This window comes from Triticum aestivum, chromosome 2D (assembly GCF_018294505.1).
Source record: "Triticum aestivum cultivar Chinese Spring chromosome 2D, IWGSC CS RefSeq v2.1, whole genome shotgun sequence".
In the NCBI taxonomy this organism is placed as follows: Eukaryota; Viridiplantae; Streptophyta; class Magnoliopsida; order Poales; family Poaceae; genus Triticum; species Triticum aestivum.
In genome coordinates, this window is record NC_057799.1 from 606,134,756 (window position 1) to 606,146,799 (window position 12,044).

The 12,044-nt window shown below is 48.4% G+C and overlaps 1 protein-coding gene across 2 annotated transcripts; it reads left to right on the forward strand.

The window, feature by feature from the left end:
- The first annotated feature begins 5,438 nt into the window (after nucleotides 1–5,438).
- On the forward strand, nucleotides 5,439–10,177 carry LOC123054910 (disease resistance protein RGA4). Of its 2 annotated transcripts, XR_006426381.1 has the most exons (5): nucleotides 5,439–6,469; nucleotides 6,683–8,793; nucleotides 8,899–9,225; nucleotides 9,712–9,921; nucleotides 10,027–10,177. XR_006426381.1 is itself a non-coding variant. In XM_044478784.1 (4 exons), the coding sequence occupies exons 1-4, from the start codon at nucleotides 5,640–5,642 to the stop codon at nucleotides 9,795–9,797; spliced, it is 3,354 nt and encodes a 1,117-aa protein (XP_044334719.1). In that variant the 5' UTR covers nucleotides 5,439–5,639; the 3' UTR covers nucleotides 9,798–10,177. The 2 variants fall into 2 exon arrangements, 1 of the variants encoding a protein (XP_044334719.1); XM_044478784.1 differs by having other exon boundaries at nucleotides 9,712–10,177.
- Nucleotides 10,178–12,044: the final 1,867 nt, after the last annotated feature.

A 12,044-nucleotide genomic window follows, 5' to 3' on the forward strand; every position in this document is an offset into this window, starting at 1 on the left:
GAATAATTGATAAAGTGGTTGCATACATCTCCCAGATGCAGAGACCGGAGGGTCATCCTCCTTTTGTAAAAAGAAGTCCTTTCCTTTTCATCATCGCAATGGAGTTACTGCATAGACTCTTTGATTTGGCAACAGACCAAGGCCTTCTTTCTAAATTAAGAGACCGAGCGGCAACTATGAGAGTTTCCCTTTATGCAAATGACCTGGCACTGTTTGTGCACCCCTCACAGGACGATGTGCGGATGGTGAGCTATATTTTGGAGGTCTTTCAGAAGGTCACTAGCTGTGCACAAACCATGCCAAGAGTGCCGCCCTCCCAATTTGTTGCGACGGAGTGGACCTTGAGCAGGTGATGTTGCCTTTGGGTGTACCGATTGACAACTTCCTTACCCATATCTAGGGATGATGCTATGGTAGATAGGAAGAGTGTCCTAAGAATAAGGAAAAGGAACTAAAGTGGCCAAGTGGTCCATGATGTTGGTGACAGAAAGAGTGTTCTAGGAAATAAAACAAAAAAAGGAAGAGTATTCAAAGAAATGAGTAGGAACAAGAACTAAAGTTGGCGAGGAAGGAGAAAGAAGAAGATGAGGCTTCGTTGATGAACACGCTGATGTTGACGTGGTGCTAGTTGGCGCCAATGAAAAGAGTTGGTGAAGATGCTAGGAGTAGAAGATGTAGGGGAGGACGAGGAAGAGAAGAACGGCAAGTACCCCTTCTAGCAATGGATGAAGGGTGTGTGGGCTGGAGGTGGAGCTTATTAGTGACTAGGAATACGTTCAGGTTGCCACTCACCTCCCACGTCAGTGTGCATTTGCCAAGTTGGATATCGATGAACCGTTGAGAATGATCTCTATAGTTATCTGTTATTTCATGGCAATAGTATTTGTTAGTTTAACCCACTCTATTAGATCCCTGTTGAGACGCACGACGAAGGTGAGGTGGGGGTCATCCAGTTTTATAGGACATGGCTCCAACAGGAAATGTCCCGCTATGGCAGATAACCGGGCGGAAGAGGACGGTTCGATAGGAAAAGGGTGCGTCGTGGGATGGGGTATTTTATTGCACCCGCTTGTTGGACATAAATGTTGGGGAACGCGGTAATTTCAAAAAAATTCATACGATCACGCAAGATCTATCTAGGTGATGCATAGCAACAAGAGAGGAGAGTGTGTCCATGTACCCTCGTAGACCAAAAGCGGAAGCGTTTAGTTAATGCGGTCAATGTAGTCGAACGTCTTCGCGATCCAACCGATCCAAGCACCGAACGTACGGCACCTCCGCGTTCAGCACACGTTCAGCTCGATGACGTCCCTCGTACTCTTGATCTAGTTGAGGCCGAGGGAGAGTTTCGTCAGCATGGCGGCGTGGTGACGGTGATGATGAAGTTACCGGCGCAAGGCTTCACCTAAGCACTACGACGATATTACTGAGGTGTGTAACTGTGGAGGGGGGCACCGCGCACGGCTAAAACAATTATCAACTTGTGTGTTCTAGGGTGCCCCCCTGCCCCCGTATATAAAGGAGCAAGGGGGGAGGCCGACCCCTGTAGGGCGCGCCCCAAGTAGGATTCCTACTAGGAATCCTATTCCTAGTAGGTTTCAACAAGGGGAAGAGAGGGGGAAGGAAGGAGAGGGAGAGAGGGAAGGCAAGGAGGGCGCCGCCCCCCTTCCTTGTCCTATTCGGACTCAAGGGGAGGGGCGCGCGGCCTGCCCTGGCCGGCCCCTCTCTCTCTCCACTAGGGCCCATTGAGGCCCATTAATTCCCCAGGGGGTTCCGGTAACCCTCCGGTACTCCGGTTTTATCCGAAACTTCACTGGAACACTTCTGGTGTCCAAATATAGTCGTCCAATAAATCAATCTTTATGTCTCGACCATTTCGAGACTCCTCGTCATGTCCGTGATCACATCCGGGACTCCGAACAATCTTCGGTACAACATATCACATAAACTCATAATACCAATCGTCATCGAACATTAAGCGTGCGGACCCTACGGGTTCGAGAACTATGTAGACATGACCGAGAAACGTCTCCGGTCAATAACCAATAGCGGAACCTGGATGCTCATATTGGTTCCTACATATTCTATGAAGATCTTTATCGGTCAAACCGCATAACAACATACGTTGTTCCCTTTGTCATCGGTATGTTACTTGCCCGAGATTCGATCGTCGGTATCTCAATACCTAGTTCAATCTCATTACCAGCAAGTCTCTTTACTCGTTCCGTAATACTTCATCCTGCAGCTAACTCATTAGTCACAATGCTTGCAAGGCTTATAGTGATGAGTATTACCGAGAGGGCCCAGAGATACCTCTCCGAAACACGGAGTGACAAATCCTAATCTCGATCTATGCCAACCCAAGAAACACCTTCGGAGACACCTATAGAGCACCTTTATAATCACCCATTTACGTTGTGACGTTTGGTAGCACACAAAGTGTTCCTCCAGTATTCGGGAGTTGCATAATCTCATAGTCTGAGGAACTTGTATTAGTCATGAAGAAAACAGTAGTAATGAAACTAACATGATCATAATGCTAAGCTAACGGATGGGTCATGTCCATCACATTATTCTGCTAATGATGTGATCCCGTTCATCAAATGACAACACATGTCTATGGTTAGGAAACATAACCATCTTTGATTAATGAGCTAGTCAAGTAGAGGCATACTAGGGACTATATGTTTTGTCTTTGTATTCAAAGATGTACTAAGTTTCCTGTTAATACAATTCTAGCATGAATAATAAACATTTATCATGAATTAAGGAAATAAATAATAACTTTATTATTGTCTCTAGGGCATATTTCCTTCAATAAAATGATGGATAGGCCGAAAAACATATTTTCCCCTTACATATGGTTAGATTTGGGATAGTTTGGACACTCCACATGGTTGAATTTTGAATAACCTACTGGACGACCCATTTGATGTCCGAATATGTCCGGATGTATGGCGAAAAACTGAGCTTCGATCTCATAGACGACCTTAATCATTTATTTATTCACTTACATATGCATTATAAGAGCAACTCCAACGGGGCGACCCATTTCGTCCGCCGCCGTCCGTTTGGGTCGACGCGTACACAAAAGGCGGCCCAACGCGCCGACCCAAATGGACGCGCGTCCGCTTTTGGTCCACGGGCGACCCATTCCCAGCCCATTTTTTAGCCGGATTTGCGTCGGCGCGGACACGTAACGGACGCGCGCACGCTCACATTCTCCTCCCCCGGGCTCGCTGGTCGGTGGCACACTGGCCTCCACCATCCAACAGCAATCCTCGCCCGCCTCCTTCGTCGCCGACGCCATCGCCCATTTTTGTCGGCGACTCTGCCAGCTGCCGGCGCCTCCACATCCCCCAGCAACGCCGCCCACTCCCATGTCGCCTGCCGCTGCTGTCTTTCCGCCGAAGAGCCGACTGCTTCCCACCCCCGCCCCCCAACCACATAGCCGCCCCCGACCAAGAAGCCGCCTGGCCGCCCGGCCAGATCCTCACCGGCATGCTCGTCAGACGCCGGCCCACTGGTCGGACGCCGGCAGGGCAGCTAGCTGGTCAGTGCGCGCCGCGACTCCCTTCCCCGGCCGTCTCCTTCGTCGACGCTCGCAAGCTGTTCGACGGTTTGCCAAGGTACAAAATGGACTCCACCGACGAGTTTTTTTCACAATTTCCTTTGCGACTCTGACGATTCGTCGTCTGATGACGATGAGGAGATATTGGCCGTCGTGTTGGTCCATCACCACCTCAACAGCCAGCGGCCGTTGTTCCATGGCTCCATTCCGGGCCACCTTCCGGCGTTGAATCGCAACCGAGAGAGCGGGCATTTCCTTCTTTGGAAGGACTAATTTGATACAACAAACCCGTTGTTCAAACATTAACAATTCTTCCACCGTTTCCGTATGAGTAGGCATCTTTTCAACCGTATTAGAGAGGGGGTGGTTGGCTATGATGACTATTTCGAGTGCAAAGAGGATGCCGTTGGCAAGATTGGTTTTTCCTCTTATCAGAAATGCACTGCCGCCATCCGAATGCTTGCATACGGAGTGCCCGGTGATCTCATTGACGAGTACGTCCGTATGAGCGAGTCTACTTGCCTAGAGTCCCTGTGTAAGTTCTGCAAGGCTGTTATTGCTGTGTTTGGCCCTGGGTACTTGAGAGAGCCGACTGCTGAAGATAGCATGTTTGTTGGCGATGAATGCCAGTAGGGGCATCCCAGGGGATGCTTGGTAGCATAGACTGCATGCATTGGGAAGAACTGCCCTTCTGCTTGGCAAGGGCAGTATAAGGGCCATGTCAGGGGTTGCAGTGTCATACTAGAAGCCGTGGCGTCTCAAGATCTCCGGATCTGGCACTCTTTCTTTGGCATGGACGGATCACACAATGATATCAACGTGCTTCAGCGCTCGCCGGTGTATGCTAGGCTTGCCGAAGGCAACAGCCCACCGGTGAACTTTACTGTCAACGGCCACAACTACGACAAAGGATACTATCTGGGTGACGGTATCTATCCTCAATGGACCACTATTGTCAAGACAATACCCAACTCTGTCGGAGAGAAGAGGAAAAGATTTGCCCAAAAGCAAGAGAGTGCTAGGAAGGATGTCGAGCGTGCCTTTGATGTTTTGCAATCTCGATGGGGTATCGTTCGGTATCCTGCTAATACCTGGAGCACGCAGAAACTGTGGGAGGTGATGACTGCTTGTGTGATCATGCATAATATGATCGTAGAAGACGAGCGCCCGGAACGTCTGTACGATCAAGGGTTTCAGTTTCAGGGTGAGAATATTGTGCCTGAGCATGGAGGAGCGGCAAACGTTTGAACAGTTCACCCAATTTCATCAAGACATGCGTGATTGAGAAACTCACGTGCAACTGCAAAATGATTTGGTTGAGCATATGTCAGCTCATGTTGGCAACCAATAGATATATGTTCTTTTATTCGTTTGCAAAGTATGTGAGAACCATGTGAGACATTTTTATTTTCATTCGGTTTGTAATAACTATGCTATTTTATTCGGTCCAAAACTATGTTACTTGATTCAAATTATGCAAATTCATGCAAAAAAATAGAGGACCAGCCGGCCACATTGGCAAATATGGGTCGATGCGTTAGGCGCGCTGTCGACCCATATCTAAAACAGGACGGACGCCGGGCGGGCGACCGATCCAAACGGGCAAAAAACGGACGAGATAGCCCTCTATTTGGGTCACCCCATTGAAGTTGCTCTAACCCGGGCCCTTTTGTAGTATTTTATAGAAGCGCGAAACACAGTTGAATATTCGCACCCGCAGCGGCTTGAACCCAGCAGGAAATATCTCGTGATTCGTCCCCCCTGGACATTACGGGTCACCATCTTTTTCGCCAGTGCGCTGTGGCTAAAGAACACAAGATAGGCCCTACCACGACATAAGATGCAGAGTCACAGCAGAAATTTCTCGTGGTTTGGCCCCCCCACGCCATTATGGGTCACCATCTTTTTGGTCAGTGCGCTCTGGCACTTGTTGGATCTTGCTTTGGTAAAGCTTTCATCCTCGACGTAACCAGCAGTACACAGTCTCCATCTCCAGTTCCCTGTATCCACGAAATTCCATGATCTCACCTTCCAACCAGAGTGAGTGAGAGAGGGGGCAGCTCGGGAGATGGAGGCTGCGGCGGCCACAGCTTTTGCCGGAAGGATCGCGCCGAAGCTCCTGGAGTTCTTAGCTGCAAATCACAAGCTTCGGCAGAATCTGGAGCATGACATCACCTACATCCAAAGAGAGTTTGCGTTGATTTCTGCCGCCATTCAGCAAGACGATGAGTGTCGCTGGAGAAACGGCGCCGTCGGTGACCATGTGCAGAGGGCCTGGATCCAATTCATACGTGACTTGGCGCACGCCATTGAGGACTGCATCGACCGCTTCGGGCACCGGGTGACCATGTCTGGGACGTCGACGTGGATCCGTCAGGCTGTCCACAGGTTGCAGACGATGACAGTCCGCAAGGAGTTTGCCAAGGCAATCCGCGAGCTCAAGAAGATATCACAGCAGTCATCAAAGCTGAGAGAAACTTACTTCTACGCCAGCATCAGTGCTGGCACCTCCTCTTCCTCAGTAGCGTCGTCGTCAGTGGCATGTGACTGTGAGACGACGACACAGATGGCGATAGATGACACCCTCTCAACTGGCAGGCCCTTGGGCATCGATGAGCCCAGGGACGAGCTTCTCGAGCTGATCCAGCAGCAGCAACAGCAGCTCAAGGTTATCTCCATTGTTGGTTTCGATGGTATAGGCAAGACTCTCCTTGCCAAGCGTGTGTATGACACAATTGAGAACAATTACGAAGCTCGGGCTTGGGTCTCTGCGGCGGAGCAAGGGGTCCCAACAAATGTTATCAAGGAGATACTGCAGCAACTTGGTATCCCCACCAATGGTGGAGGTAACCTCAATAAGCTCTGCACAATCCTCAGACAATATCTTGGGACCAAGAGGTAATTAATTTTTATCAGCTCCATCTTTGTTTGATGATTTGATCTCGATCTACAGCAGCCTGCCTCTTTCATATTTTTGCACAGTCCAGCAATTCTCCTAGCTAGACTCACTAGCGTAAACAAAATGAAATTTACTATGAATCTAATTTCCACTTAATATCTCTCCATGTTAATTCCGTGATTCTGTCTGATCATATACTCCTCCTGTGGTAGGTTCTTCATTGTAATCGATGACATGCGTACAGAATTTTGGCATGATATAAAAGATACCTTTATGGGGTTGAGCGGCAGAGTTCTGGTGACGACATCCATTCAGTCAGTAGCAAATGCCTGCAGCAGCTCAGCCCCTCATGATCATGTGTACGTAATGAAGACTCTTGCTGATGAACACTCGAGACTGTTGTTCTTCAAGGAAGCTTTCCAAGATGACAATCCGCCAGTAGATAAGGAGGATCAACTTGGCTCAGAAGCACTGAAGAAGTGCGATGGTTTACCCCTTGCTCTTGTTACCACAGCCCGGTACTTGCAAAGCACAGGCAATCCGACACGTGAAAACTGGGCAACATTATGCCACAACCTGGGAGCTCATCTCCAAACAAAAGAGATGTTAGCAAGAATGAAGCGTGTGCTTGTCCACAGCTACACCAGCCTTGTTAAACATGATGTCAAGACATGCTTGCTATATCTAGGTATCTACCCTAGTGGTCGTACAGTAAGGAGAGGAAGCTTGATAAGGAAATGGTGCGCTGAAGGGTTTATCCAAGGAGATTATATGTGTAATGCTCTGGATGCTGCTATTGACAATTTCAAAGAGTTGGTCAACCGATGTATCATTCGGCGTACAGATGCCAATAGGGAAAACAGCGAAGATCAGCTGAAGACATACCATACTCACGGCATGATGCTCGAGTTCATCCTGCACATGTCCAAGTGTGATAATTTCATTACCTTGTTATACGATCAGCTGGCTCCCCCGCCCCCACCCAGCAAAATCCGTTGGCTCTCCCTCCATGACGCAAGTGCCAGAGTAGCCAATGATCTATTTCTTGTCCGGTCTCTGACAATCTTTGGCAGGGCGCATGAATCTGTCTTGGATTTTTCCAAATATGAACTGCTGCGAGTTTTGGATCTAGAAGAATGCGGTAACCACTTGGAGGACAAGCATCTTAGGGAGATATGCAGTACCATGTTGCTGCTCAGGTACCTAAGCCTCGGGTCCGCTGTTATGATTACAATGCTTCCCAGAGAGATCAAAAGGCTTCGACTTTTGGAGACGCTGGATGTAAGAAAAACCAAGATAGAGATTCTGCCCACACAAGTCATGGAGCTGCCATGCCTGATTCATCTGTTTGGAAAGTTCAAGCTCCAACAAGGTGTAGGAGGTCAGAGAATGCATAAGCTACAGACTTGGATATCAAAAAATAGCAAACTGGAAACGGTAGCAGGATTTGTTGTGGACAAAAACAAGAGCCAGGGATTTGAACAGCTCATAGAGCATATGAAGCACTTGACAAAGGTGAAAATATGGTGCGAGCAGCCTACTAATCATTGTACGGAACTCACTGCCAGCGGCAGCGGCAGCAAGAACTACACTCATCTCTCAAAGGCCATCAAGGGGTTCGTCAAGAGAAGCACCGACGTGAAAAAAGCTCATTCACTCTTACTAAATTTCAATGACGAATTGTTCCAAGACTTGCTCTTAAACTTGTCCCTAGAAAAAGAAGAAGCTTCCTCCTGCTATCTTCGCTCGCTCAAACTACAAGGGGCCAACATATGCAGCCTGCCTCCTTTTGTTACCATGCTGGGTGGCATCACTAAGCTGTGCCTTTCATCTCCTCATCAGCTGAGCGGGGATATTCTTGCTGCCCTGAGCAGAGTGCGCTGCTTGGCATACCTGAAGCTGGTTGCATCCCGGCTGGACAAACTCGTCATCATAAAAGGTGCACTTGGAAGCCTGCGATCCCTATGCATCGTGGTGGAAGTCATGACTGAGCTGGAAGTCGAAGTTGGAGCTCTGCCGCTCCTCGAGTCGCTCCAGCTGCTATGTAAGGATCTAAATGGCTTTCGTGTCACAGCGATCCAGGCTCTGCGACGCATTAAGGAAGTCACCCTCCATGATGGAGTGAGCAATGAAACAAAACAAAAGTGGAAAGAAGCAGCAAAAACCCACCCCAGACGTCCCAAGCTCTTGTTTGTTAAGATGGCCAAAGAGGTTGATATGGGAAGTGAACCTGCTGACAATTCTACGAGCTCTGTGGAGCCAACTACTCGTATGACGTTATCAGTGACAGTTGCCCACGATGCCATTTCTAATGGACAGTCTGGTAATCAAATGTTGTGTGTTTTATTTGTCTTAATCGCTGGTACGTACTATTTGTTTAATTATTGTGTTAAGTTAAATATACTCCCTGTTCACGCATATTGTGCAGTAAAAGTTGATGGTGATGATCTGCAACATGACGATGATGAGAAAGAAGATATGGAGAACATTGCTATGCTAGATGATTTTGCTAGCAAAACCTGTCTGGACCCTCTGATGAACAAGCAAAGTTTTGAACAGCAGATGGAAGGAGTGGTAGGTTTAGAGGATCAGCAGATGGAAGATGTCACTTGGTCTACTGATCAGGCTGATCAAAATCCTGTGATTTTAGTGGTGGGTGAGAATAGAAGAAAGAGGGCTAGAACTCTTGATGAAGACAATTCAATGGACAAGGTTGTAAATAGGGTGAAGCGCAAGAATCCAGAGGATGTCCCAGGTAATTTACACATTCCAACTGTCCTAAATTTATCCAATGTTTCTCCTAGTGATATAGCTAGTAGAAGTGGGGTCAAGTTTGGAAGTAATATTCTTGAGGAAAATAAATCTATTCAAGTGATTAGAGATTAAGAAGCTGCTAGAACCTAGATGTAGTGTTTTATAGCTAGAAAGGAGAAGTCTGACAGCATCCCCTGGTTTTGGATTGAAAGCGTGGAAGATTTGATTCTTTTTATGCCCTGTTAATAAATATCTGTGGAGTTTGATTAGTGCACACTGAATATTCAGGCTGTTCCTGTTCCTTGTGCAGTTTGGTTCTGAAGTTTACTTGAGTTGTTAGAAATCTGATGGTCCTTGAAGATGTTGCTTTACTTTGGACTATATGAGAATCTAGAAATGCTCCTGTCTTTAGAATATCTTTCATGCGGATAATGTTGCTATGGTTTCTCAGCTGTCACATTAGTTATCGTCGTTGGCTGGTTTGCAGAAACAGAGCCTACAAAGCAGACGTCACCTGGGCTCGTGGTTGTCTCTGATGGAAAAAATGAGGTTTTCCATCGAAGAACAAGATGAAGGCGATTGGTGCCCCGGCTGGCAGATCCATGATGATGGTGTTATTGTTTTGTCTGGAGTAGCCGTGTTTGCAAGCTTGGGTCAATCTCGCTGGGAGGCAGTACTCGTTTGCTTTGAGTGTCAGGTTAGCGTTCGGTGTTTTAAGTAACCATTGCTTCTGTTGCATTGGCAACTGGTCTGTGTGTTCTGATCCCCTGGCATGTTTACATGCTAATGGTGAATCCCCAAGGTGTTGTTTGCTACATGGGCGGAGCAGACTGATACGGCTAAATGAAGATGATGAAGTGCTTCAAATAAGCTTCTCCTTTTAATCTGTACTTGTACTGCAACATGAGTTTGTTAAACTTCAGATATCAAGTCTGCCGCACGTATCTAATGCACCGTACGTATCCAATGTACTCGGCCGGACTTGTAGCGTATCTTAGCAGGAGTCTTCGGTTAGAGGCTAGGAGATGTTTATCTTCTGTAACCATAACTCTATCTCCTCCTAGCTTGATCTCCAAGTTGTACTCCCTCTTGTAATCTTAACTGTATGCGTTATCAGGACTCGCACCCCTGCCTATAATATACGCAGCGTCCCCTCGTTACGAGGCAAGACGTTTTTCGCTTCGCACATGGTATCAGAGCTTTTCCTTTTCCCATCTAGAGCTTCTGTCGAACCCATACAGCCTAGCCATGTCTTCCTCCGGCTCCTACTCGCCTAGCCTCAACAATCAGGTCACAGAGAAGTTATCACGCACGAACTACGTGATGTGACGCACACAGATCACACCTCAGCTGCGCGGTGCCGGCGTCTTCGGCTACATCGACGGCACCAACCCGGAGCCGGCCAAGCTCCTCGTCACCACCAAGGATGGCAAGGAGACTTCATCGCCCAACCCTCTCCACCCTATATGGGTACGGGAGGATCAGCAGGTCCTTGGCTACCTGCTGAATAACCTCACAAAAGAGGTCCTGGTCACGGTGACCACGGTCACCACGGCGGGCGCGCTCTGGACGACGCTTGCGGCCATGTTCTCGTCGCCATCGGCGAGTCGCATCAACAACATCCGCACCTCCCTCATCAACGCGCAGAAGGGAAACCTCTCGGTGGCCTCCTATTTCGCCGCCATGCGTGGCTATTCAGATGAGCTGGCCGCGGCGGGCAAGCCGATCCAGGACGATGAGCTCATCCCGTACATCATCCATGGGTTGGAGGCGGACTATCAACCTCTGGTGTCGGCTCTCGACGCCCGTGTCACTCCTGCGACCCTCGACGAGCTCTTCACCATGCTGTCCAACTTCGACCAGCGCATGGCCCAGTTCCAAGGATCCGGTGGCTTCAAATCTTCTGCAAACATGGCGTCGCGCGGTCGGGGTGGCGGATCCCGCTCGCGTGGCCCTCCTCGCTACAAGGGGGGCGATCTGGCGGCGGCAATGTCCGCGGCCACTCTTCTCTGCGCTCGGGCGGCCGAGGCCGCGGGCGCGGGCGCGGTGGTGGCAACAGGACGCGTCCAGAAACTCCAAGGTGCCAGATCTGCGGGAAGCCCGGCCACACTGCCAAAGATTGCTGGTACCGTTACGATGATGATGCTGATTCTCAAGACGATGACAAGGTAGCTGCTGTCGCTGATGATTCCTACGGTATTGACACCAATTTGTACGTCGATAGCGGAGCCACAAACCACATCAAAAACGAGCTTGAGAAAGTCACCACGAAAGAAAAATACCGCGGCAAAGATCAAATTCATACTACCGGCGGAGAAGGTATGGGTATAAGTCACATTGGTCACTCTATATTTCGTACCCCTAGTCGCAACCTACACATTAAGAAAATTTTCCATGTCCCTAGTGCACACAAAAATCTTCTTTCCGTCCATAGAATTGCCTTTGATAATAATGTCTTTCTCGAATTTCATCCTTTTTTCTTTTTGATCAAGGATCGGGCAACGAGGACAATTCTCTATCGAGGTAGATGTGTTCGAGGGCTCTATCCGTTGATTCCGGAGTTTAGAAGATTCAATAAACAAGCTTGTGGTGCTATCAAGCTTTCGTCCTCATGATGGCATGATCGTTTAGGACATGCCTCTTTTTCTTTAGTAGAAAAGTTGCTTAGGAAAAATAAGCTCCCATTTGTTGGTGAGGGTCATGTTGAAACTATTTGTGATTCATGTCAACGTGCTAAAAGTCATCAATTACCGTATCCTATTTCCACCAGTGTTTCTACCAAACCATTGCAACTCATTTTTTTTCCGATGTTTGGGGTCC